At 39.6% G+C, this 26,710-nt stretch overlaps 3 protein-coding genes and 2 pseudogenes across 6 annotated transcripts in view; 2 read left to right on the plus strand and 3 right to left on the minus strand.

The window, feature by feature from the left end:
- Window positions 1-818: 818 nt before the first annotated feature.
- Window positions 819-3,157, minus strand: LOC107610937 (glucose-1-phosphate adenylyltransferase large subunit 1, chloroplastic-like; annotated as a pseudogene).
- Window positions 3,158-8,475: 5,318 nt separating this feature from the next.
- Window positions 8,476-9,071, plus strand: LOC148547782 (B3 domain-containing protein Os03g0212300-like). The gene is made up of 3 exons (XM_088495538.1): window positions 8,476-8,538; window positions 8,625-8,890; window positions 8,969-9,071. Exons 1-3 carry the CDS (start codon window positions 8,476-8,478, stop codon window positions 9,069-9,071), a joined length of 432 nt encoding a protein of 143 aa, XP_088351664.1.
- A 1,760-nt stretch (window positions 9,072-10,831) lies between these two features.
- Window positions 10,832-12,355, minus strand: LOC148547783 (protein FAR1-RELATED SEQUENCE 5-like; annotated as a pseudogene).
- Window positions 12,356-12,450: 95 nt separating this feature from the next.
- On the minus strand, window positions 12,451-12,955 carry LOC148547784 (protein FAR1-RELATED SEQUENCE 11-like). Its single transcript, XM_088495539.1, has 2 exons — window positions 12,533-12,955; window positions 12,451-12,465 (listed from the first exon to the last, which is right to left on the minus strand). Exons 1-2 carry the CDS (start codon window positions 12,953-12,955, stop codon window positions 12,451-12,453), a joined length of 438 nt encoding a protein of 145 aa, XP_088351665.1.
- Window positions 12,956-15,905: 2,950 nt separating this feature from the next.
- The window catches only part of LOC107610940 (nuclear-pore anchor), a 38,146-nt gene continuing 27,341 nt past the window's right edge, over window positions 15,906-26,710 (plus strand). For 3 of the 4 annotated variants that reach the window (XM_088496354.1, XM_088496356.1, XM_088496355.1), the window contains exons 1-21: window positions 15,906-16,444; window positions 16,568-16,714; window positions 16,856-16,954; window positions 17,179-17,307; window positions 17,408-17,500; window positions 17,590-17,655; window positions 18,636-18,725; window positions 18,823-18,900; window positions 19,191-19,300; window positions 20,155-20,275; window positions 20,371-20,463; window positions 20,820-20,868; window positions 21,556-21,659; window positions 21,758-21,826; window positions 22,142-22,282; window positions 22,376-22,480; window positions 22,567-22,680; window positions 23,131-23,209; window positions 25,207-25,259; window positions 25,641-25,714; window positions 26,602-26,704. In XM_088496354.1, the coding sequence (XP_088352480.1) occupies window positions 16,139-16,444; window positions 16,568-16,714; window positions 16,856-16,954; window positions 17,179-17,307; window positions 17,408-17,500; window positions 17,590-17,655; window positions 18,636-18,725; window positions 18,823-18,900; window positions 19,191-19,300; window positions 20,155-20,275; window positions 20,371-20,463; window positions 20,820-20,868; window positions 21,556-21,659; window positions 21,758-21,826; window positions 22,142-22,282; window positions 22,376-22,480; window positions 22,567-22,680; window positions 23,131-23,209; window positions 25,207-25,259; window positions 25,641-25,714; window positions 26,602-26,704 (2,223 nt within the window). In that variant the 5' untranslated portion in view covers window positions 15,906-16,138. The remainder of the gene's footprint in view (window positions 16,445-16,567; window positions 16,715-16,855; window positions 16,955-17,178; window positions 17,308-17,407; window positions 17,501-17,589; window positions 17,656-18,635; window positions 18,726-18,822; window positions 18,901-19,190; window positions 19,301-20,154; window positions 20,276-20,370; window positions 20,464-20,819; window positions 20,869-21,555; window positions 21,660-21,757; window positions 21,827-22,141; window positions 22,283-22,375; window positions 22,481-22,566; window positions 22,681-23,130; window positions 23,210-25,206; window positions 25,260-25,640; window positions 25,715-26,601; window positions 26,705-26,710) is intronic. The other variant, XM_088496357.1, reaches the window with a different exon arrangement.

Here is a 26,710-nt window from a genome sequence, read left to right on the forward strand (position 1 = left end):
CCATTGTCCAAAACCTAGAAATAACTCTAATTGCAAGCTTAGTAGAAAAAAAAAGCATACACCAGCTTCGGCGACTTATCTTGAAGCATTTTCTATTGTATGAAAAATAAACTACATGCCAATATATATTCCTTATTCCATAATCCCTTAAACATGTAAGAACTGTCATAGAACAACCATTGCATTTAGAATAATAAAAACAACAAAAATGCACACTTCATCCTTATGTCCCTTGTCATGAATCTGAGATCCCGTACCAAAACTCTTTCCTTCATTGCAAGTAGATTCTTCTCTTACTCTTCAAAAAATTAAGAGCAGAGTACACATTGAAATAAGAGACCATATGTTTATAATGGTAAACATCAATGCAACAAAATAAAAAAATAAAAGCCATAATAGTATCATTAAAAAACAGAAACAAAAGAATTAATTACCCTCAGAGAAAAACAAAGTAGACAGCCAATTTCGAGAGACCACGGCATCCTGGTTTACACACAACAAAATTAGAACCTTGATCAAAAGCAAAATTAAGAGTTAATGCTTACTTTGGTCCAAAGGTTGCTTATTTTGACCATTGAACCTTTTTCTTTCCCATTCAAAATTCAAGTGCGTAGTTAATAATATACATATGGTCCAAAAGGATTTTTATTATATTATATTATATTAATTAACTAATATTTTTTATTTGTTCTGCTCAATAACTTCTAGAAACACTTTCACACACAACAGTAGTTTTTGGTCCAACATAGAATTGCATGATTTTGAGTGGGATTTTGGACTAAAAATATTAATGCTGACCTCATTTTTTTCATTTTCCATCAATCTGTCAACCAGGTGAGACCCAATGAATCTAGCTCCTCGGTGACCAATATTCTCATGTTGGACTGTAATCAAGAAGGAATAATAAATTAATAATAGGTAAAAGTAAAAACACGGCATAGATCGAGGTAAAAAGATGTTTCTGTGAAATTAGTGATTCAAGTAAAACTTATAGCCAAACACCTAATACAAATTGAATCAAAGATCCATAATTGACCTCTCATATACATAAACCAGAAGCATAGATACAACAAAGGATATAAAAACAGAAAGGAAAAAAAATCACTGAACAGTTAGTATACAGTTTATACTTATCTGTCTATAGTATCAATGTTCATGGGGTGAACATAGGCTTTCTGCTAGATCCAAAGGCAGGATTCCATTTCTCTCATAAATATTTCATGGTTATATATATATATGGATTCCATGGGTGGATTGAAATCTAGTACACTAAAAATAAAAGATAAATATCACACCACATGTAATATCACATGTGCATTATTCCTTTACCTTCATGTAAAATTCTCTAGCTGAGATAGGGATGACCTCTGATCCAAAGTCATTTACAGTTGGAAATCGCCATCTATATTTAATAAATTTGTAGCACTTAGCGAAACAAGATTTGCAATAGGATGAGTCAGTTCATTTTCAGTTAATATTATTTTATTTGAATGCTCTTTGTAAAGCCCCACATGTTGCTATACTTCAGTACCATAATAGATTTAGAAGTATCTCCTTCTTGAATACATACACACCCATAGAAGCAATGTATGGTTTCTTTACAGCCTCTTCCTTTGAAAGCCCAAGAATTGTTGTATCTACTTGCTATATTATGAAGCAGTATTAGCTGTAAACCTTATTCTTGAAACTCCTAATATGTAAGAAGTAGCACAAACATGAGTTATTACCATTGCTTTTAGGTCTTCTCCTTTGGGCTTTTCACTGAATGAGAGAATCCTTCCTTTATCATCTATCTTCAATAGACCAAAATCAGAGGCACGACTGTCACATATGAAGAGAGTTTTAAACAATAATATGTGACAAACATTGTTGAATCATTTATTCATTTGGACTGATAAAAGAGCTATTTTCTCATTCAGAGAAAGATGACAGAGTGATTTCAAGATATACATCATGTGATTATGTATACTAGAAACAAATTCGAAAACCATTAACCCAACTTACCTGTCATCCATGGGGAGACAAGAAAGAGTAATATCTGCACCACTCTCGCGATGATTCTGGATATGAAGATGAGTCAGAACATGTCAAATTGAATGCATCAACAGTATTGAAGGAGGAAAGGAAGTACTATTGATTGGACGAAACAGTGCCTTACTTGAACAAAGTCCATATAGTCCATTCGGTAGAGATAATCCCCAGAAAGAATCAAGACATCCTCAATATCCTTGCTTCTAGGATCCTACAGTATCATAGTTAAACAACATAACTTGGATTAAAAAGTTCAAGTGTAGATTATGTAACTACTATAATTTCTATAGAATTATTATACCTCAAAGAGCCAGTGGAACTTCCTCACGGCATCAACAGTACCCTGAAACCATTTTTTACCTGCCTCCCTGGAGTTTGAGTGGCAGCAAGAACCTGAAATAATAAATACAAGCATTCTTAGTCTTGAGTAATTACAAGTATAGTTCTTCAACACAGAATCCATCAAGTATACCTCAACATAGCCATCTCCAAAGGTGACACCAGTGCCAAAGTTGTACGCACGTGCAATATGCCTATTGAGTGAAGCTGAGTTGAACTGAGTGAGAATGTAGACCTTGTTAACTAAATCTATATCAAATCCTCTACCTTGACCTAAAAAATTTACAATCTATATCAAATCCTCTGCCTTGACCTGAAAAATTTACCAAAGAGAAGAGTACATTAAAACATAAGAAGCAGGATTTGTGTATAATTTTGCCAAAACTATATCATTAAATTATCACAAAATCTAACATCTTTGAAAAAAATTGAAGAATTGAAGAAAGCAAAGAATGAGAAAAAATTAGGAATAAATCCTCATTATAATGACTCCACAGACATGAAATCAGTTCCACGATATCTGATAGTTTTGAATGTAGCTTCAATCGAAGCTTACAGAGACTCACTAGCTCGCCTTCTTGATCTCCTCAGCTAGCACCACCGAATCCACGCCGAAATCGCACTATGAGTGCTTCAAGCCACCGGAAGAACAGCAAAACCAGCGGCACAACCCGCAGTGGAAGACGATGGAGAAGCAGAAGATTTAAAGCATTACCTCAACAATATGAATCAAATCGTCACTCTGAGAGGTCAACAAAAATTCAGAGGCTCCACGATCTCCATTCATAACTCTACCGGCAACGCTTGACGGAGGAGACGACGGCGGCAAGGAGATGAATGGTGGCGGCAATGAATCGTCCCTCTCCCTCTCTCGCTCGAAGCCCTCTTCTAACTGTTTTTTTTTTTTCAATTTTTGTTATTGGCTAATATTATTTGGGCTAGAAATTTTTTTTAGTATTAATTGAGCTGTGGGGGTTATTGTTAATAATTTAGGGAGGTTTTACAAATTGTCACTATTAAAATATATTATGGAGGTTTATAATAACTTCCACTAAAAAACTTCCACAAACAAGCAAGAATTTTGTAGTGTTACACTGCAATATTTTCAATTCCGCAGATGGATTCTGGAAACACGAGTACATTAACGATTTGCGTCTCACTCACCTCGGTGTGAGCTCAGTCTTCCACCTTGGTAAGGCCTTGTGGGTCAACTGGGGTGGACGTGATGCCACGGTTGCAACGCATGTGGTCGTTCTGGATGCATGCAACCTTCTATTGAACAAGATGAGGATAAACCGTAGCTCAATTCAGCACGTGCAGACGATGCGTGTGCTCAACGGCATCCCACACCTGGTCGGCTATGAACGATCCCCGCACAGACTATCGACCATATGGTGCAAGATTGACTTGGAATCGATGTGCGTGGTCCCATTCATCAAGCTAGGAGTTGGTGGTCAGTTGGATATTCCATGGAATCCTGTGACGATCATGGGTGGTTGTATGATCACAGTGTGAGAAAATATTCATAGACGAGCAGCAACAGGTGGTAACGGTTCTTCTGTGACGGAAATTTCATTGGATCAGATTAATTTTGTTAGCCGACATAGAGTCACCGCATTCAAAGGTGAGCGGCCGAGTAACATGTCCCTTCAGCGTTCTTTAATTGTGGGGGTGTGCTCGCTAGTTCCCTGAAGGAACGGCTGCTTGTGTGAGACGATCACGTATATCTGAACTTTTTTTTAATATTAGGTCTGTATTGGTGTAATCCATCAAAGTTCCAAGAAATTGTATTTAACTTCTTTGTTTTAATATAAAAAAAATCAGCCTTAACACTATTATAAATTATTGATTCTTATCATTTTGGACTATTAACTTTAACGCGTCACTATTAATTTATTATATAGAATAAATAATAAAAAGAAAATAAATCGTTCCCTTTGTCTTATTTTTTTGTCTTATTTAATATCGTAATTCAGGATTTCTGTTAACTTTTTTTTTGTCTTATTTGAAATCGTTACGCACGATTTTTTTTTATCCTATATCACTGCATTACACCAAAACATCATAATATTAATGAAAAACACCAATAATAACCTAATATAAAAAAAATTGGCCTATTCGTGTAATCTATCAAAATGTCTAAAATAAAAAATATAAATCTTCTTTTTTTTAAATAAAAAATAGCATTAACGTTTTGTATTTAATAAATTTAAAAATTATTTTTACATACCAAATGGCAGTGACGTTTTGTGTCTTTTAAAAAGTATAAACAAAAATCAGCCCCTTGGCCTTGCACTTCCCGTAATAATAACAATGTTAAATGTTCTCATTAGAATTTTTGTCATTTTACATATTAAGTTTTTATCCTTTACATGCCACACAATTAAATTAAAATAGATTTTAATATCGTATCGCCGTGTGCAGACGCTACTGATCTCATGCAATGGCAGGTCACCTTTTGCTATGTTAGGAAGCACTTTGCAAAGGCTTGAACATTGGACGGCACCCGAGGTTGCCTAACCGGTGCAATTCTAAACGCATGTGATGCATCCTGCGTCGATGGAGCTGACCGTCTTCATACTCCAAGAAAGGTGTTTGCAGACCCAACTTTTTGACCGGGAAACAGCTAGCCGATTCTATCCTCTTCACAAATCAAGCCATCGCAAAAACACAACCATCCCCACGCACAACCAATGCGGAACAACCCATCGGACGCCGACGACCGATACTGCAACGAACAATGGCCGATCATGGGACACCCGCTGCATCCAACAACGTGAACGATGACACGGCCTAGGTACGATTGTGGTGCATTGGCCGGTTTTGACTTTTTATTTATTTATTTTTTTTAAGTTATGCTTATGCTGCTCCCGATTCTACTGAGTTAGTTGTATACCACAACGTACTAACAAGCGCCCAATGCCAGGAGGACTAGAGAACATCGGGCCCAAATGACAACACTTCAAACAACGCGTTGTTGGAAATAATGAGAGAGGTGCTCGAGAACACGAAGGTTGGTAACACCCATCTCAATTTCCGCTCTAACTGTTTCGATAACTCCAACCATCTGACAGATCTGTTACGATCTTCCATGGAAGAACACGCAACGCCAAATGGACAGGGTGGAAGCAGAAATGGTGACGATTCGGTTGTTGGTGGGCGGTCTCAGAGAGCCTGTCACCCAGGTGCAAAAGGGACCTGCGGATATAGTCAACGCAACGTCCGATAGAAACCGGATTGAGAAACGAAGACTACCGGTCGCCGACAGGGAACATATGCACAACCCGATGTCACGCGCCTCCATTCCCAACCGTAGACAGTTGATGCTTCCAGGAACGATGAGGAAGAGACTGCATCAGTCGTCGACAAAAAGCAGCGGCGGAGACGTCAACATGTCTGTTTACGATGACGACGACGATCAGAAACGGGCCATGTACCCAAAGATGTGTAGGTCAAACACGCACGACGTCGAACATGGGCCTAAGGGTGGCAAGGCCACATGCTTCTTCACTCGATTCAAGAAAAAGGTATACGGGGGTAACCGGAGGACTATATCGCCCCAATGGAACAACAATGCAGACAACCCGACAGAGCGAATGGACTGCAGCCAACGCAAAACAGAAAAGGCAGTTTTCCTTTTAACACGGTGACATCATCCGACGAGAGCTCATCGAAGCCGGAACGCAGCCACGGACGGACAGCCGACACCTATAAGCAGATTCCGCGATGACCCCCGTCAAACTTGACCAAGAAGGGAACAAACACCACCAACGAATGGCCAATCTCTCAGCACGAGATGGACATCTGTAGGTACGTCTACGACCATCATGCCGACCCCACGTAAGTATTCTATCTGAACATCAACGACTAAATCTGCCGTGTGGCGTCATTAGTGCCGGAGGGCCGCAGTTAAATTGGGCTAGCGTGTGTAATATCTTCCATTTGTTGACCGCACAAGGAGATCGTTGTACGCGTCGGGTCGCAACATGCAACTCGTTCTGACATGGGATGCCTGTTAGACGGACGGCAACCAACCCCGAAGGCACGTAGCAATCCATCGTATCCTCTTCAAATTAATGGATTTTTTCCCGCTGACCCGGGTTTATTATTTCCATGCGAAGTCTTATTTTTTTGTTGGGTATGATTTGCAGATAATGGAGTTGATCACGATCATGGTTGCATCGCAGGGAGAAACCGATGGAGATCACCCTCGAGCAGTGTGGTGCTTGCATCCAAATTTTGCGGTACGCCCAAATCCTAATTCGGTAGTTTATTTGAATGCATAACTATGATTTAACGTTCTCTGTTTTAACACGAACCATGTGCCGTTGACATGCACGGTGACTTGTTTGAACCTTTGAATACTCCCTAAATAACCAGGCCGATGTAATGGACGGCGTCCACCCGGAAATTTTGGCGCAGCGATACGGCAATGACCACATGCACCCGACGGAAGACCTGCGCCTTGTAAGCTACCGACCGATAAGATTCTTGTACGCAAGTTCTGAACCTGGGCAGACTGAATTATGACTCTCTTATCGTATTCAACTTTTTTCATCAATCGCAGGTCTATATGCCAGTATTGGAAGAAGACTATGACAAGCACTGGTTCTTGGCTGTGGTTGACTTGTCGGAGAAGCAGGTCTTCCAATTTGACACGAATGCAACTAAAGAATCAAAGGCAAGAAGGAGACGTGTCATACAATGCATGGTAAGCGACACACATAGGTTAATTCAGCATCCTATCCGAATACGCTAATCTTTATTATCTTGGCGAATATGTGCCAGCTGACTGCGCTGGATGGAATCGTTGCAACTGACGGGTATAAAAACTCACGCTCTAAGAGCGCTCCCGAGTTTGCTAGTTTGGACATCATGGCCGTACTGGGAGTGCCAAAAAACAGCAGCAGTACAGACTCTGGCATTTGGGTCATGTAGTGGAAGGCAATGGGACGGAGGTTCACCCACGCGGTGTTGCCAATTGTAAGTTAATGCATGCATATAGGTAGAATGCAATTGCAATGTGTGTCTCTAATAAACGCTGCATTGACCATTGCAGCTGGACGAAGAGAAGATCAGGATCAAAATGGCAATTGCACTGCTAACGGGAAGATGCAACGAGAAAAGTGGTGCATTGCTTGCGAAGGCGGCGGAAACGGCCAAGACGGGGGAACCGTGTCTAAGAAACGTGTGAAGGGGCCGAATACAACGTTTTTTTTTCATGCACTGCAAATTTATGTTATTGTATGACAGTCTTCGTGGGCTGATTATATCATGGGCCATAAATCTTATTACTGTTATTGTATCTTTATGTTGGGCCCCTTTATGTTATATAATGTTATTTTCCAGCATGCATCTTCGTTGAAGATGATCGGCCGTGTCATCGCCACCATGCATCAAGTTTTTCGAGTCTTCCGAGCTTCTGTCGGAGGTGGAGTTGACGTGGGCGGAGCGAGGAGTTTTGCCTTCGATGAAGAAGAGAGTAGCTTCGATTAGGGTTGGGCATTAGGGGTTGGATTGCTATGCGAGTTCGGTTTCTGGGTTGTGGGTCGAGTCAGTTTCTCTGGCCCAACACCAAGTAAAAAAAATGTTATTTTCCAGCATGACAAAAAAAAAAACAAAGTTATGTTCCAGGAAAAAAAATTTAAAAACCGTAAATATACAAAAAAATGTAATTATGAACAACTTACCTGCTTCCATCGCCTACATCAATCCGTCCATCCACCGCCAAGGCAAGGCTGCCAATACGAAGTGACTATTCACTAACTCACGCAATGAAATGAATGGTAACATTAGATTAAGGCTTTGTTTAAATCTTGAACTCATTCGGTGGTTAGCGCTTTTTTTGAAATCCGATTACTGCCCTTGGTAATTGCACCAACATTAATGCCCCATTAATACCCAGTCTAATCAGGTTTAATGGTTATTTATTAAAAAAAAACTTAAAAAGGCGGGAGTTGTTTCACCTATTTAACGCGCGTACGTTTCTCAGTTACCAAAAAAAATGCAAACTTTTCGTAGAAGGGAAGCCATTGTTGGAGACTTAAAAGCTTCCGACAGTAAAGAACCGGAAACCATCAGAGAAATCACAGGCGAGGTATCACAATGCCGACGCTCACTGATTTTCGCTTCTTCAGATTCATAATCCCCAACACGGAGAATCAATTTGTAAGTTTTCAATTTTTTTGTTCTACAACCCTATCCCCAAGGCCCGCATGCAAGCCCACATCAATATCGATTTCTTACTCGTACAGAGAATGCCGGCGCCCTTCTCCAACGTTGTCCGGGAGAACATGAGCAACCCCGTCGAGGTAAGCACCACAAATGGTCAGTCGTGGAGCATCTCGTGGGTTGTCGAGGAGGAGCATCCGCATCGAATCGTCTTCATCGGAGGCTGGCGAGCCTTTTACGAACACTACCATCTTCGAATCGGTAACACAATGCTATTTTCGTATCACCAACCAAAGTTTTTCAATGTGGCCATCCATGACACAAGATACTGCGAGATCAACTATGGAAGGTAACAAGATTATTCTAGCGGGATTTCTGTATGCACTCGGCTAAGGCGTTTGTTTTATGCTGTTTTACGTTGTACCAGAAACTTGCGAAACGGAAGTCTTCCAGCAATACCCGCACATGGCAACTATACAGTCCAGTTCTTCGCGATAATCCCGGTGAACGACCCTGATACACTGGTATAAATGCCAATTTCAATTCCTTTACTACCTGCAATCATCAATCCATCCGTGTGTGACACATTGTAAACCTTTTTTTCACCATCCGCTACAGATGCTCCCGCTACGATTTTCGCGGGATTATGGCCGGTCCCTACCGTGACCCCTGACCCTGACTACGCCTACAGGACATCGTCATCGTGTGGCCTGGAATATGAAACCTAATGGAAGGATCGTGCTTCATGGAGGATGGGACGCTGTCCGGGAACACTACGGCCTAAGGGATCAGTGGCTGGTGCTGTTCCGTTATCACGAAGTTCAAAACACCATGTATGTCATGTTCTTTAATGGTCATACAATGGAAATCAACTACTTGGCCCATGCCGAGCCGGGGACGGACTCCACTTGTATAAGCTATCCGACGGCCCCCAATTCAAGGCACATAGCCGATGGGTTCAGATCGACCAATCCCTTCTTTGTCAGTCCAATTGTGCACAGACTGGCAACCTGTTTTCTCGTAAGTCTCCCGATAGTTATTTTTAAAGGCAATTATTTTCAGTGCTATTGTTCTATTTAATTATTTCATTGCTCTTACCCTAAAAAATATGTCCTCGTTTCCATCCAAATGTCCCCCCTCTGCCGGGAGTATACGAGGATAGCCCAATTTCGATTACCAACGAGAGGGGCGCGTGGACTGTTCAGTATACACACTATGTCGGGAGGACGAATGGATGTTTTGGAATGGGCTGGTGTGCCTTAGCAACTGCATGCCAACTAAGACACGGCCATGTGTGTGTCTTCGAGTGGCTGGCGCCGCAGGACTACCGGCTGCATATATATTGAGAACTCATGTATCCTAAACCCCCAGCCACCGCCTCCCAACACAATCCAAGTAACTAGATCGGTCAATGGTGTTTTCTTGCCTCAGTTTGTCAAATACAATGATGCAAGCTGCATGTCCATACATCTATATCTTTAATCTACATTATATTTCCAGGCATACAATTCTACCTTGCCCTCATTAACTTATGCTTTAGATGATAAACACGATAATCGTTTCTATTGTTAATATGCGCGTAGCATTGCAAATAGACTGATCTTCCAATATTAGAAATGTATGTCAATTAGTGCTTGTGAAGTTTGAATGTAATTTTAAGATGTGAAGCTTGAATGTAATTCGATTCACTTCACCTACTTTTTGTATGTTTGAATTTTGAATTTTGAAACTTCACACTGATTTATTAATACCCTAAAAATGAGAATTAGTAGTGGTTGTTTATTAATTCAGAGTTGTTGCCGTGCTTCATTTAGTATTGATTCAGATTTGTTGCCGTGCTTTATTTAGTGCATTTTATTCATCACGTCCAGTGTTTTAAGCGTGTGTTTTAAATTACATCCAGAAGCCATGATCCCTTACAAAGAATTTCAAAACCGCGATTGAACCACATGCATTTTCCAACTAGCACACAAGCTAGTACAAGACGTAACCAGTTCTGAATGTCTACTGCAAAGAGGTGGACGAAGGGAGTTTTTTTAGGAGACGTCCATCTGAATATCCACTGAACGTTACAACCAAAATATCCACATAAACGTTACATACAAAAGATCCACTTACCATACATACAAAATATCCACTACAGATATAATCGTTATAAAGATGCCCCTAACTACCATGTCCGGTTCAACAAAAGGGTCGACAACGAGCGATTAATAATACATCAGGTTTGACAATGGATTTGCAGCTATTCGCATGACACCACTTCACACCTCCACTTCTTGAATCCCGATTAAAATCTGTTATATCTAGAGCACACGGTCGTGACGACTATAGGCCCCCTTTGCTCAATCGCGAGAGACATGACTGGCACAGACGTGTTGGTCCCAGCGAAGTCGCTGTTAGCAAACCCAGCCTGCGTGTCACTATCGGAGCATTGGAACGAAGGAATCTCCGCGGTCGCATACAGATCGCCGGATAGGTTATCATAGAGCTGACACCAATGTAAAAAACAAATTATTAGAACTATTTAACAGGGCAGAAATCTTAACTAGATCGTCTATAAAGCGACTAACCCACCATGTCAGTGTCCATCGAATCCATGTCATCTGCAACTGCGCCGGATGACTCCATTGTGCGGCGGTTCGGACACGTCGTCCTGTTGTGTCCCACCTCCCGGCACAAACGACATCGCTGGGTTTTCTTTCCACCATGAGCACCGTTACCCTTTGTATTGCGCCTGGGTGGATTCCGCCGGGCCTCTGCCACCCTCAGTAGGTGGCCCCTCGGGTGGAAAACTAGTGTCCCCTGCATCTTCGTTCTCGAAGTGCTTCAGCATCAACATGGCAATGTCTCTTACAAACTGGAAATTTTCAATGCTGTGACATGCAATCTTGCACACTTCCCGGTACCAATCCATCAGGCACCAGTGTTGCGTCAGTTGTACAGAATCCAGAATCACGCCCATCGACTGCACCGCCACAAGTTTTGCATCCTTGGTCCATCTCGGCAATATCAGAGACCTCCGGATCTCATGAACATTGTTCAGAACAAGCACCGCAATTATATGTTCGCAGGGGACCCCGAAACATTCCATTCTCATGCACGTGCATCGGGCCTCCCTTGTATCAGACGTTGCAACAACACGCCAATCCTTCCCCAGAGTGCCGTATCGAGAGACGGTGTGGATAAAATAGGAACCGTTGTCTTCAGAGTCAACCACCCTCATTGCACAGGCCCTGTCAAGAATGGGAACAAACAAATAGAATATTGCACGAGTGTAGTTCTCGGCTGCACTCCACTCCAGCTGTTTCAGGTTTGTGCTCATAACAGGGTCACCCTTTGCACACTCGAAATCAGCCTCCACCTCCTTTGCACGCACGAACATCAAGCATCCATGGAAATGACGTAAAAACTCAGTGTAGCTGTATTGAGACTTAACATACCGTGATATCACAGCGTGCAAGCCCTCGCACCTTGATGTTGTTCGAAATCCGGCAAAGAACTTTCCCCGTATGTGTGCTGTGGCCCAACTATGCCTTCTCTCGTACATATCCTGTACACATCTTTTATCGGCGACGCCAAATTTCTCAACCATCTCAAACCACTTTCTCTGGAATGTTCGGACCTCGTAGTCGCCAAGCATGCAATCCCTAAACATCCTGGTGAATTTGGGCTTTCCGATGTTGCTAGTGGCGTTTCGGAGTAGATGCCAAGCGCAGAGTCGATGGTGAGCCTCTGAAAAAACTTGCTCGATCGCAGACTTCATTTGCCTGTCACCGTCGGTTATTATGGACATGGGAGCCTTCCCTTTCATTGAAGTTTGCAACTGTTGAAGCAGCCAGACATAGGTCTCTTCTTTCTCGTCTGCCACCAGTGCAGCGGCAAAGACAACCGTTTGGTTGTGGTAATTCACACCGGAGAATACTACAAGAAGTGAAAGGTAAACGTTTTTCTTGTACGTTGCATCAAATGCAACCACGTCTCCAAACACCTGGTAATCAATTTGGCTCGTGCCGTCACACCAAAACAAATGTTGCAACATGCCCTCACCGTCAACAACTTCCTTGTAGTACAGTGTTGGATCATTTGTCTTGCACTCTCGGAGATACCTTAGGCACGATTCCGCGTCTAGGCCACCCTCCCTTCGTTGCTTCGCATTTACATTGTGCATGTCCCTTGTTGTGTACGGGACGTTATGATACCCGCCGGCTAGGCTCGCCATAAAACCGTGGATTCGGGAGACACCAATGCCCCCTTTGCGCATGTCGTTCATCTGCTCGATGTCCGCTTCGCTCATCCTCCGATGGCCTGGGAGCATGGAAGAAAATTGCAACTCAAGAACGTGGTGGTTATGCGCGTCTGAAAAGTACGCAACGTGCCAATGTCCTGATTCATCGTCCATGCGGAGTAGCATCCTTGCAGGTCATCCGCATCGTGTCTCGGCCCTCGGCCTCTTTTGCCAGTTAGGCATCGAGTAGAACTTCGGGGATCGGAACCCTTGTCGGTGGCACACGAACTCCTGACGTATCCTTACTTCGCCGCATTTTTCGCTTCTGGAACGTCTCGCGCCGAAGCCATGGTGCTTTGCATATTGCTGGTAGAACTCAAATGCAATGTCAACATCTGCGAAATTAAACTGGAGAACATCTTCCTCGCTCAAGTTCAAAAAATCAATCCAACCTATCGACTCCACTGAATCAACAGCGTAAAACTCGTCCTTCGCATAATTGTCAGACATTCCTCCGGCGCCGTCCAAACTGTCTTCCAATTCAACCGCATCCCATTGTCGACATCGGCCTCTGCATGATGGTCGTGTTCATCTTCCTGAAAGTCGTACTCCTCCGACTCCATCCCTGCAGAGCCTTCGCCCTCAAACGATCCAACTCCGTGGTCTGTTCTGTCAGACATTTCTGCTTCATCGGCGACGCTAACGCCCCCAGTGGTATCTTTAACCCCGGCAACCCTGTGCCAAACAGTAACAATGCGGTAATTTAGCGAAACACGCAAAATTGGGGGATGTCCTCCAAAGAAAATTATAGTCCTATGACGAAGAAAAATGGGGATATTTGTAAATCAAGTGAAGGGTGATAATACAACGGGTACCTTCTTTCCATTGATGGAGACGGCGAAGCCATCAACTGCCGAAGACAACTGACAATGCAGATCAGGCTCCGTCGTCGTCAGAGGTGAGGCTGTTTGTGGGTTTGGATCTGCCTGAACAGACTCGTTAACACTGAACACTTTCTCAATCCCAAAGAAAAATAGCGTATCGTGGTTCAAGATCTCCGAATCTCGTCGGATCAGTTGCTGGAACAAGACGCTGCCGAAACCACCGTCGGTGAGTGGTGAGGAGAAGGAGTTAAGCTGAGTCGAGAAGAGAAGGAATTAAGCTGAGTCGGGAGGAGAAGGAGTTAGCGGCGGTGGAGTCAATGGAATGGACGGTGCGATTGCGACGGAGCCACGGAGGGGAATGGGAGGAAGAGAACCTGGGCTAGAGGAGGAAGTTAGCAGCAGTGATAACCTGGGCTAGGTTAATTGTTAACCAAATGCTGGGTGTCCAACTAATTCTGACCATTAAGTTAAGTGTATTCATTTTAAAAATTCTAAAAATGACCCCCCTAACTTATACGAAATTGTGGAAAAGACCCACAAAAAATATGCATTTTTATTCTTGCCTCATTCGGCTGGCCGGTGTATGGGTGGCAACACTACCCGAACCCGCGGGTACTCACCCCGCCCCTACCCGCTCGGGGCGGGTTTTAACGGGACGAATTCTTGGGCGGAGCGGGGCGGGGTCGGGTTTAGGTTAAACTCGCTCCTACCCGCCCCGGTATATAATATATATATATATATATATATATATATATATATATATATATATATATTTTTAATATATAATATATGTAACATATATAAATTTTTACTTTAATTTATGTTATGTATGTAAATAGTGGTTATATAATTTTTAAAATTTTATTTTATTTGTTGGATTTAATAATTATAGGGGTGGGTAGGAGCGGGGCGGGTACCCGCAGGGACGGGTTAGGATTTAACATTTTAGAGGTAATGACCAAATCAGTACCCGAAAGATTCAAACGCTGACATTTTGGTACATCACTATTGTTATTAACAAAATGGTCCTTAAAAGATTTTAAAATTTGACAAGCGTACCCACGAGTTCACCGGAGCACATTTCCGGCAAGCACAGTGCTGACATGGCCACTGCGTTTTGATGACATGGCAAATACCCTTCCCACCCTAATTCTTCTCCTTCTCCTTCCCCCTCCCCAACGCACTCCCCCCCTTCCCCTTCCTGAATGCATTCTCCCCCCTCCCCAACCCTAATCCTTCCCTCCCCCTCCCTAATCCTAATCCCCATTCTACAACGCATTTTCCCCCTCCTCAATCCAAAATCCCCCTTTCTGAACCTTAATCCCCTTCCCTTACCCCTTTTAATAAATTCATCAATTTCCGCTAACCTTTCAAAATGATTTGCAGATTCTATTTAGCATTTTAGATTAAAACTATATATATTGAATAATTTTGTGATTTGGCATTTCACATTCCAAAATCAAACACTTTTTCCTCATGTAATTCTCAACGATGTTAACAATTCAATCAAGGAGAAAATCACACGATTTAGCAGAAGGAAGAAGAAGGAATGGTGAATGCAAGATGATTTTAACAATTTTTTTTAAAAAAAAGAACAAAACCAGCAAATTCGTGAGAAGGAGAGAAGATAATCTGAAGCAGGATGGCAAATAAAGCGATTCCGAATGGCAAGGGAGGAGGTAGTGTAAAGAGTGACGGGAACCACGGGAGGGAGCTACTTGCGAGAGAGGAAGCAGTGCCAGAAGTGAGACCTCGTCTTCGATACACGGAAGAATGGAAAAGGGGACGGGGGCTAGCAGCAAGCACATCAAGTAGTGAAGGCGAAGGGGAGAGAGAGTTGAGAGTGTGAGACACTGTGTTGGGAAGGGGATTAGAATTCAAAAGGGTAAAGGAAGGGGATTAGGGTTCAGAAAGGGAGATTTTGGATTGAGGAGGGGGGAAGTGCGTTGGAGATGGGGGATTAGGATGGGAGGGGGAAGGAAGGATTAGGGTTGGGGAGGGGGGAGAATGCATTCAGAAAGGGGAAGGGGGGAGTGCGTTGGGGAGGGGAAGGAGAAGGAGAAGAATTAGGGTGAGGAAGGGTATTTGCCATGTCATCAAAACGCAGTGGCCATATTAGCACTGTGCTTGCCGGAAATGTGCTCCGGTGAACTCGTGGATACGCTTGTCAAATTTTAAAATCTTTTAAGGACCATTTTGTCAATAACAATAGTGAGATACCAAAATGTCAGTGTTTGAATCTTTCGAGTATTAATTTGGTTATTATCTCAACATTTTATTACCCGCAGATAGGGTGAGACGAGTTTTATGCGAATTTTTTTGTCAGACGGAGCGGAATCGGGTATAACAAAAATCCGTCCCTACCCGCTCCGTTACCACCCCTATACCGGTGTGCCAAACATGAAAATGGCGTTTCGCGTACCGAATCCGTGCTCCTCTTTCTCTTTCTCTTTCTCTTTTCTTCTGTAACTAGGTGCACAAAACGATGCCGTTGTTCCTCCCGGACGAGGAGTTCGTGCGGTGCTCCGGCGACATTGCCACCGTTGTGGCGAAGGCTGACGCCTACATTCGCAGTCTTCTCCAGGAGCTCGACACGCTCCGCGCCCGCTCCCACGCCGTCGACATCAACGCCGAGCAGAACTGCTCCCTCGTCGAGCAGAAGTTCCTAACCCTCGCCTCCGACTTCTCCGCCCTCCAGTCCCGAGTCTCCGAACTCGACTCCGAACTCGAACAGCGCAATGCTGACCTCGTAGACGTACAATCGCAGAAGCACCAAGTTCAGCTCCAATCGGTACCGAATTGTTCGACATTGCTGCTTTGAAATGTTCCGAAACGTCAATTGCGTTTTTCTTTTCCTTCTTATTTTCGTGGAATTCTTTTTTGCGCCCACGTCTTTTACATTTGGTTTTCATAGGTTGAGAAGGATAGGGAGATAGAGAGGTTGAGGACAGAGGTTAGCGAGCTTCACAAATCAAAGAGGCAGCTGATTGAGCTCAATGATCAGAAGGATTTGCAGCTTAGTGAGAAAAATGCTTCCAACAAGAGAAACCTTGAGAAGATTGTGAGCTTTTCCTTTTTCAACATTTTTTTAATCTGAATTTTCTGGTGGTTTTGGTTTTGTCTTGTGTGGTTTGGTTTGGTTTGTTAGTTAGGGTGAAGAGTAATTTTGATGATGCTGTTTTGATTGTTTGTATTGATGAAGGTTCATTTGAATGAGAATGCTGCTCAGAAGGAGACACGAATAAGTGAACTTGAAGCAGAGCTGGGGAAGTCTAAGGCTTCTTGTACTCGCTTTGAACAGGTGTTTTCCCGTTGTTCTCTTTTATAATCACTTTCCTTTGTTTTACAAAGCTGTTTTATGTTCTTGTAGAGGTATTGGATTCAATTCCTTAAAGGACTGTAAGCATGTAATAAGGTTGCGTTGCTGTTCTATGAAGTCAAAATTGTGTTTAAATATTTTTATTGTTCTTCTAGGAATTTTCTGGTTTCATCTGTGTTGTATGTTGTGTGTATGTGAGTGAGCAGGAGAAGGAGATTCTTGAGCGACAGAATGCTTGGCTTAATGATGAGTTGACAACTAAAGTTAATAGTTACTTTGAGCTTCGTAAGAAACACACTGAATTGGACGCTGACATGTCTTCCAAGCTTGCAGATGTAATAATTTAGTTTAATTTTTCTTTCAAAATGATCTTGTTAAATTTATTTTCTTATGTGTTTGCTTTGATAATATTTGATTTATTGTCATTGCTTTCAGGTTGAGAGACAATTTAAAGAATGCTCAAAATCTCTGCAGTGGAATAAGGATAGAGTGAGGGAGCTAGAAACAAAGCTTAAATCCTTGCAAGAGGTTTCAAATGTTCCATGGGTCATCTTGAATTGTGATTGCTTTTATGTCCCTTTTACTGATTGATCCTTTTTCCTCCTCCTCCTTTCTAGGATTTAATTTCAGCTAAAGATGCTGCTGCAGCAAAGGAAGAGCGACTATCAGCTGAACTTTCCACTGTGAGTTAATTCCTGAATTCTTTGGCTTTATTAAAATCTAATAGGGTTAGCCATTATGTAGACTCCTCTGCTTTTCATGTTTTTGGACTAGATGAGGAATTGAACAAAAGGAAATGAGAATCTGGATTCTAAAGTAAGATAGGTTCTCACAATCTTGAATAAAATAAAGGAAGGGTGGAACATAACAAATTCATGTCATGTGACTACTAAATTAATTTTCCATACCAACTACCGCATGTTTTCCGGGGGGTGGGGGGATAGATATTAGATAACAGCATACATTAGTTTTAGAAAAGAGGGAGACAACTAGAGAGAATTTGAGAGAACAGGTTGAATTTCTAATCTTTCATTAATTTGAATGAATGTCTTCACAACTGAGAATACATATGTATAGAGGTGTACAAATAATCCTCTTTTTGTCTATCTGACTTTACTATAAAGGGTACAACTGATCTCATATGACAGTGGCATTGCAAATGATAAGATACAAGCTGCTGCACTAACCTTTTGATATCTAGGCTGATGAAGTTAGCCTTTTTACGCTAAACTGCCAAATTTTGAATGTATGATTTGGCAGTGAAGTCAACTTTATGAGATAGAAGATAGGTGAAGTGCAGAGTGCAGTTATGATGCTGACTAGAAATGTCCAAATGGAAATTCATGTAGGAAACTTCTAAGGAAAGCAGCAACAGTGCCACATTGCTGGCCAGAACCCTTGCATAATTGAGATAGTAACCGTTTTTAAGTAGCCATGAGTAGAACATCCGAGAGTCAAATTGAACTGTAAAAATAAGTCCATCCTGGACCTAGATAATGTTTGTGGGCATAGATGTACGTTCTGTGGAGGTAAGATTGACCAGGCAATACATGAACCCTGGTCCCCTCTACAGAAAATAAAATTATAAATAAACTGATCATTGGTTTCTCATTTACTTTGTAAATTATGTTTGTATATTGATTTTTTTAAATTTAATTTTTAGGTTAATAAGCTTAATGATCTATATAAAGAAAGTTCTGAGGAGTGGTCTAGAAAAGCAGCAGATCTAGAGGGAGTGATCAAAGCAATAGAGGTGAAATTTGATTGTAATTCTGATGTTTCTGGGAATTGGAATTGCTCAGATTTGAAAATTGGGTATTTATTTAATGTCACTTGCTTCTGTTCAACAGTCTCAACTAAAGCAAGTTGAGGATGATTATAAAGAGAGACTGGCGAAGGAAGTAACTTCTAGAAATCAGGCAGAAAAGGTATTATTCTTCTTTAGTCACTTGATATTCAGAATCTTATTTTCTTTCTTATATGTGTAATCTGTTGTTATTTTTGAAGAAATAATAATTATTGTAATCTTGCTACTTAATAATCATTTAGAATGGTTCTGTAAACTGGAAAATATTATTATTATTATTATTATAGTTATGCTTGTATATGGTGAATGATGGATGGCAATTTGTTTTTGTTCTCCTTGTTTCATTTGTGCGTAGTAGATTTCTTGTCAAACTATGTTATGTGCTAAGGTGCTCTACTTGGTTCATTTTAGGAGGCTGCTGATTTGAAAGGAAAGCTTGAGAGGCTTGAAGCTGAAACTGAGGCAAGAAAGAAAACGACTGAGCTAAGGGATCATTCACTCACCACTTTTGCTGCTGAACCGTATGCTGATCACGACCCTTTGCTCCTTTGAACTCAGTTTCCATATTTTTCCTAATTTCCTGAATTTAATGGCATAAGTGTTGAAATAGTCAAGCCCCGCAGATGCACCATTATACTGTATATATTTTAGCAGTTATTTACATTTCAGATGATGTTTGATATTGTATGTCCCCCAAATTTCTGATGCCATTGGATCATTGAGGAAAAATGAGCTTGATTTATGCATAAACCTGCCACTTCATTCTGCATGATATCAGTACAGCCAGATTGAAGCTACTTTGTGATGCAGTTGATATCTTATGTCCCACAAATGTCTGATGCCAAATGGCAGAACCATGTTAGTCTGAAATGTTCTCTGCTGTTGGCAGCGTCTAATTAATAATTTACTAATACTGGGATTTGAGTTTTGCTTTGTGGTGTTGGAGTATTATGATTGATCAAACATCAGATTATTTAACTTAATTTTTCAATTCACTATTTAGGGGAAGTTTTCTTCTGGTGTAGTGATGAATATGTAAAATGAGCAAACCTATTTCTACTAATTGTCTCAATTGACTGAAATTTGTTTCATGGTGGGTGTGTGGCAGTGCTGTTGTAGTAGAGACAATTTTTGTATAAATTAGTCCTGTTGTATAATTTAGATCATTTTTATCTGTAAGAAATAAATTATCAATATATGTTCATGGCCATGATTAAGAGATAATGTGTAGGCCATCATCTATCTAAATGTATATTCAATATGTTGTGTTGTGTGATACTTCAATGACAATATGCACTGATGTAGTTTCTTCAACCTTATTTATCTATCATGTATCAACCACCCTACAGTACTTCTATTTTCTTTTGGGTCACAGGTGGACGGCATCAATTGAAGATGATAATATGACAGATGAAAATAATTTGCTTGTCCCAAAAATTCCTGTTGGTGTCTCTGGAACAGCATTAGCTTCTTCACTCTTGAGAGATGGGTGGAGTGTGAGTTCTCAAACCGTTACTTCTTGTTCTGGTGGTGTTGTTCCTTTTGATATGTGTATTTAAATGATCTTACTGTATTGTTCTGTTTGCTAAAGTTGGCCAAAATGTATGCAAAATATCAAGAAGTTGTTGATGCACTGAGACATGAGCAATTGGGTAGGAAGGAGTCAGAGACAATCTTGCATCGGGTATGGCTGACATTTCTCTATACATTGTGTGCCACAATTGACTTCTCTGAAGACCATTGTACTTTTGGAGTATCAGAAATGAGTATATTCAGTTGTTTTAGTTTGTCTCTTTGTTGGGCCTTTTGGCACATATTATCATTGACCGACAGTTTTGTTGTTCTGTCATGCTTACATGATTTGGCTTAGTACACTATCTGCTGGTGTTGTGGAGTTCATAAATTATGCTCTCATACAATTTCAATTTTGTTCATTTGTTTATTCTTAATTGACAAATATACACTTTTTCGAATTCTATGGTCTTTGAATATATGATATCCCTCCTGTACAGTATGTTGAAGCTGACTTTCTGTTTACAGATTCTGAAAGAGTTAGAGGAGAAGGCTGAAGCTATTAAAGACGAAAGAGGTATATATCTTCAATTGATTGTTTAGGAGCTTGCTAAATAATCTGTGAATGAAGGAAATTAGAGGAAAAAAATTCTGCTGAGGTTCTGGGGACTTGACACGCCTTATGGTGAGAGGCACCAAATGGCGCATGTCTCAGTAAAGACAGACATGAAACAAATTAAAATATATATTCATTATTATACGTAAATTTACAAGGTAGTGATGACTAATGGTTCATTGAGAGGGTTAATTGCCTGGGAAGGATAGTCACCATAGTGGCACCCAAGGTTATCAATAGTGGATAGAGGAGGAAAATGCGTGTAAACAACTCTACTGTGCCTTCATTGGGGTGACGAGGTTAGAACTCTATATAGGGTGGGAGTGGATGCTGTGTGGGGCATCTCAGAAAGTTTGAAAAGAATTGGAAGTGTAGGGAAGATGCAGACCTCTCAAACTCTGAAATACCCTTTACTGTTTTCTTCTATTTTATCTAAATGACATGAGGAAAGGTAGGCCACTCTATTTCTGCTCAAATCTGGGTTATTCAATGTTAATTTGCCCTTTTTATCTATTTGATTCCAATTCTCACACCATGCATGCATGGTCATCATTAAATTGTTGTTAATAACTGGCTAGACCCAGCCAAAATAAGTTGATGAAGATAGGCTAGGCTTTTCTACTAATTTATTATACATCCTCCTTGCAGCGGAACATGAAGAGATGGTTGAAGCATATTCCTCAATGAACCAAAAATTGCAGAACTCCCTGACTAAAAATACTAACTTGGAGAAAAGCATTCAAGAACTGAAGGTTTATACATAAAATACTATATAATCTATTTATTAATGTTTTCTTGTTAGATGTAAAACGTAGCTCTGAGCTTTTCTTTTTTATCTTTGTTTTTTTAGGCTGACCTTAGAAGGCGTGAACGGGATTATAATCTTGCACAGAAAGAAATTGATGACCTTCAAAAACAGGTAACGATGGTTTTCCTTGTTCCCTAATAGTTGATAATGTGTGTTCTGTTATTTTATCAGTGTATTTATTTTTAAGCCTTGGTTGAAGCTTTTGTCAATGACAGTAGTCATGATGGAGGATAGTAAGTGCAATAGCTAAAGGAATACCAAATAAAATATAATAAAATAAAATAAAATTTGATCCAGTTCATTGGGCAGGCCCTCTTAAGTGAAAGAAAATTTGGTGGTTGTTCTAATTGCAATTAAATCGGTGCTGTAATGTATTAGATTATCCATTATGTATTATTAATAAATGAAATGATTGATTCCTTGCAGGTGACATTACTTCTGAAGGAATGCCAAGATATACAACTTCGTTGTGGATCCATTGGATATGATATTGTTGAAGATGTTGCAAATATAGCTTCAAGGACAAGTATGGAGATGGAAGCTGAAAAAATAATCTCCGAGCACCTTGTAAGGCTTTGTTGGCTTGATTATCCAATAAGCAGTCCTCTACTTCTCAAACTCGTCTGAAATAACATTTGTTCAATTGAAATTTGGATGCAGTTAACCTTCAAGGATATTAATAATCTAGTTGAGCAGAATGTTCAACTTAGAAGTCTTGTTCGTAGTCTTTCTGGCCAGATTGAGAATCAGGAGGTGGAGTTTAAGGTCAGTTAACTTTTCCATTATCAGCACAGTGCAAATTCTTGATAATATATGGTTCTTTTCCTACCTCTTTCTACTATGAATTCTAGGAGAGGTTGGAATTAGAGCTGAGAAAATGTTCTGATGAAGCTGCTTCAAAAGTTGCTGCTGTTCTGCAGAGAGCCGAAGAGCAAGGGCGCATGATTGAATCACTTCATACATCTGTGAGTTTTCATTATTTATTTATTTATTTTTAAAACATGGTGTAGGGTGTTCTTTTTTCCTGCCATAAGTTTTGGCATATGTTGAGAAGGTTTGTAGAAAACCTAACAGTAGATTAGATCAAATAAAGGATAAACTATTAGGGATCAGAATTTTAGAGAGGAGCCTACAATCATCCAAGACATTAATGTAAATTGCAAACATAATTGATAACAGGACTAGAATCATCTGAACCATGTAGCTGCTGGCTTCATTTAGTTAAAACTGCCGTGTGGTGCCGTTTTCTCTTTGGGTGAAGAACGAATAAAATAGCATATCATACATGTGGAATTCAAGTACTGGAAGTTTATATAACCATACTTTCTATTTGTGTCATCAAAGTTTTAACTTATTTCATTGTTTGTTACCTGATATTTCTGTCAATCAGTTCTTATTGTTGCTACGTCATGTAGGTTGCCATGTACAAGAGGTTGTACGAGGAAGAGCATAGTCATCATTTATCCCAGACCCATTCTTCAGAAGCTCATACAGGTATTTATTTATTTATTATTATTATTATTTTTAAAATAAAAAAACAATCAAAAGAAGTGCTATCCATGTAGCACACTTATGATAAAAGGAAAATATATGTTTGTTGCACTTTTTCAAAGTGTATATGATTAACAAATTTTGAGAGATATTAGGGGCTTGAGACAAAAGTGCGGCTTCTGTGGTTCTTTGTTTTGGTGTTTGCCCATATGCTTTCATTGCATATTTTAAACCCATGAGAAATATAGCCAATGCATTCGATGTTATTACCTCAATTGGTTTCTGTTTTTAAGTTTCTTTCTCCTTACTGTTGCTTTTACATGTTCTCCTAGAACTTGTAATGTAATGTCCTATGATCATGCTTGACATTGAATTTTATTGTTATTCCACATTTCCAATAACAAAATATTTTGCTGGGTTGCAAATCATGTTAACCCAAGTGTCTTTAACTCTTAGGTAATTATATTTTTAATTGTGTCTTAAGAGGGGGAGGGGGGTGTTGGACTGATGCTCGATTAAGAAGTTTTTGGTAAATGCTGTTCAGCCACAAGCTGTAAATAGCTTTTGTGGCATAATGCAAGGATTTAGGTGGATGACTTTGGGGAATGATCTATATATAATGGGGATATGGAAGAGTTTTGACGTACAACTTTTTTTTTGTTCTTGCAATGCCCTTCATCGTATATAATTCATAAAAATGTATTTTTCCATTTCAAAGACTTTAACCCAAGACCTTTTAGTTAGAATGTAAGCACATATTTATTATTATAACTCACGTTTAATAAATAGAAGAGTGGATTATGTATAAAATTGTTAATTTGTTTATTGGAATTTGGATGTACACTTTTATGTCATATATATAGATAATTTTGTAGTACTGTTGGTCTTCTTTTGTTTATAATTTTGTAGTACTGTTGGTCTTCTTTTGTTCTGTTTTATTCTGCTTTTACCTTAAGATATCCAATTTTGCACGTTGTACTATTGTTTCTTCTCTATTATGTTCATCCCTAATCCCAAATAAGATTTTCTTCGGTATATTTTCTCCTATGTTTGTTCAAGCTTAGCAGTAAGTCCTGTATAATCTTCCTTTCATGTGTTTATATTGCTTTGAGAATGTTGGCACAAAGAATGTAAAATAGTTGTCATATCGATATTGTATTTGTACTGATATACCCATTTCTCGGGTATTCCTGGAATAGTAAATTTTTTTTTATTTTTAGTGAAAAAAGTAATTTAACCTCTCTGAACTTTAAGCTCACATGCACTTTACACCCAAAACTTTTGAATTTGCAATGCGCAACTTTGAGGTTGTCAAGTGGTGTAGAAAAGGTCCTATGTTAACTTTTTTTCTCTTTCAAATTTCTGATTTTGCACCTTTTACTATTGTTTTCTCTATTATGTTCATCCCTTATCCCAAATAAGATTTTCTTCTGTATATTTTCTCCTATGTCGTTCAAGCTTAGCAGTAAGTCCTGTATAATCTTCCTTTTATGTGTTTATATTGCTTTGAGAATGTTGGCACAAAGAATATAAAATAGTTGTCATATCGATATTGTATATGTACTGATATACCCATTTCTCGGGTATTCCTAGAATAGTAATTTTTTATATTTTTAGCGAAAAAAGTAATTTAACCTCTCGGAACTTTAAGCTCACATGCACTTTACACCCAAAACTTTTGAATTTGCAATGCTCAACTTTGAGGTTGTCAAGTGGTGTAGAAAAGGCCCTATGTTAACTTTTTTTTCTTTTTCAAATTTCCTTTCTAATAAAAGGGTGGTGTTGTCAATAAAACACTTCAAGTGAAGCAGTAATTTTGTATGAAATGGTAACACAGAAAACTTGCAATTGTCAAGTGAATATTTTGAAAGAGTGTAGTGTGCATAAGAGCCAAAGTTAATTGAATGGTATCCTAAGAAAACTATAAGCATTTTACATTACTTTTTAGATGCAACTACTATAAAGTATTGTTAATTGAATGCTCTTTGCATATCTTTCAGTTGTCAAAGATGTTGGTAGGAATGACCTTGCTGCTTTAATTGATAGTTCACAGGTAAAGTAGATGTTTTGACTCTCGGAAACAATGTTTCAATTCCATATTTCTGTTTTGAACCCACTCTCCCAATTGTTCATTAAGAACATAATCAACATATATGATGTCCTCTCATGCATAAACCCTTTGAGCTTGAAAGTTGAAATGTGAACAAGCCCATTTAACTATTTATAGTTCACGATATTAGCTTTTGTTAGTTCTGCAAGGAGAGTTTAGCCTTCTGCTTCTCTAGTTATCCTTGTATACAGTATATAAATCAATGTCCCACTTTATATGATTTTTTTTATCATCTCAACGACTAAAACTTAATTAAGCTCAAGTTTTTATTCCTGAGTTTTTTGTATTGAAGGTTTGTAATATATATTGTTTTCATTATCAAAGGAAGTGGCTAAGAAGTCCTTGGAAAAAGCTGCAGAGCGTGTGAGATGCCTTGAGGAAGATATGGCAAAGGCTAGGTAAGTTGTTTATTTGTTCTCAGATGCATCATACTGTATTTTATATACTGTTACATTAAAATATGATATGATGCAAATTATGCACTATAAGAAGCCAATTAACTCGATGCCAATTATAAAAATTTAGGTTCTCTCTCGCTCAATAGATTTGCAAGGAACCTATTTGGTCTTTAATGTTTTGTTACCATTTTCTACATCTATATCAGTACTAGAGTGAACCAGCATTTATATACATAGATGAGGAGTGTTCGGCATTCTAGATGAAAGGGGTAGAAGGGTCCTTACAAACATATGTTAGCTAGGGAGTATGGGGGAGGAATATATCTAGTTGGCAATTCCTATAACTTCTCTAACAACTTCTAGACTCTTCTAGATTCTTTACTCAATTCACTCTATTATGTCCCCTGAAACTGGGTTCTCGATAGCTTTAAAACTTTGTTACATGTAGCTTTTCTCGCAAACTCCGGAATTTAGCTTTAGAGACAGCCTTGGTCAGCACATCTACTGGCTGGTCAGTTGAGGGAATGTGAGCAACCAGTAATTTTCCTAAAATAACTATTTCTTTTTCAAAGAAGAGATTCAACTCGTTGTTTTTCGCTCGATTATGTAAAATGGGGTTGTGAGCTAGCAGTATGGCACTGAGTTTGTCACAGTACACCACTGGTCTTGTACAGTTTCATTTTGGTATGAATATTATTAGATCTGACATTGATGTTGTTGTTGCTTTTCATACTTCATAATAATCTTCCCTTTTTATGGAAAAGTGGATAATAAAATTCTTCTAATTTAAATAATTTTATTTCCTTATAAATCATCTTTTACTAAAAGCTGCACTAATTCTGTGTAGCTTGATTGGTTTCATGGTTTGCACTTTTGTGTATCTTCAGGAGTGATATTACTGTATTACGATCAGAACGTGATAAAATGGAACTCGAGGCAAAGTTTTCTAAAGAGAGACTTGATAGTTTTATGAAAGAGTTTGAACACGAGGTAATT

This window comes from Arachis ipaensis, chromosome B8 (assembly GCF_059453495.1).
Source record: "Arachis ipaensis isolate K30076 ecotype BB chromosome B8, ASM5945349v1, whole genome shotgun sequence".
NCBI classification, from domain to species: Eukaryota; Viridiplantae; Streptophyta; class Magnoliopsida; order Fabales; family Fabaceae; genus Arachis; species Arachis ipaensis.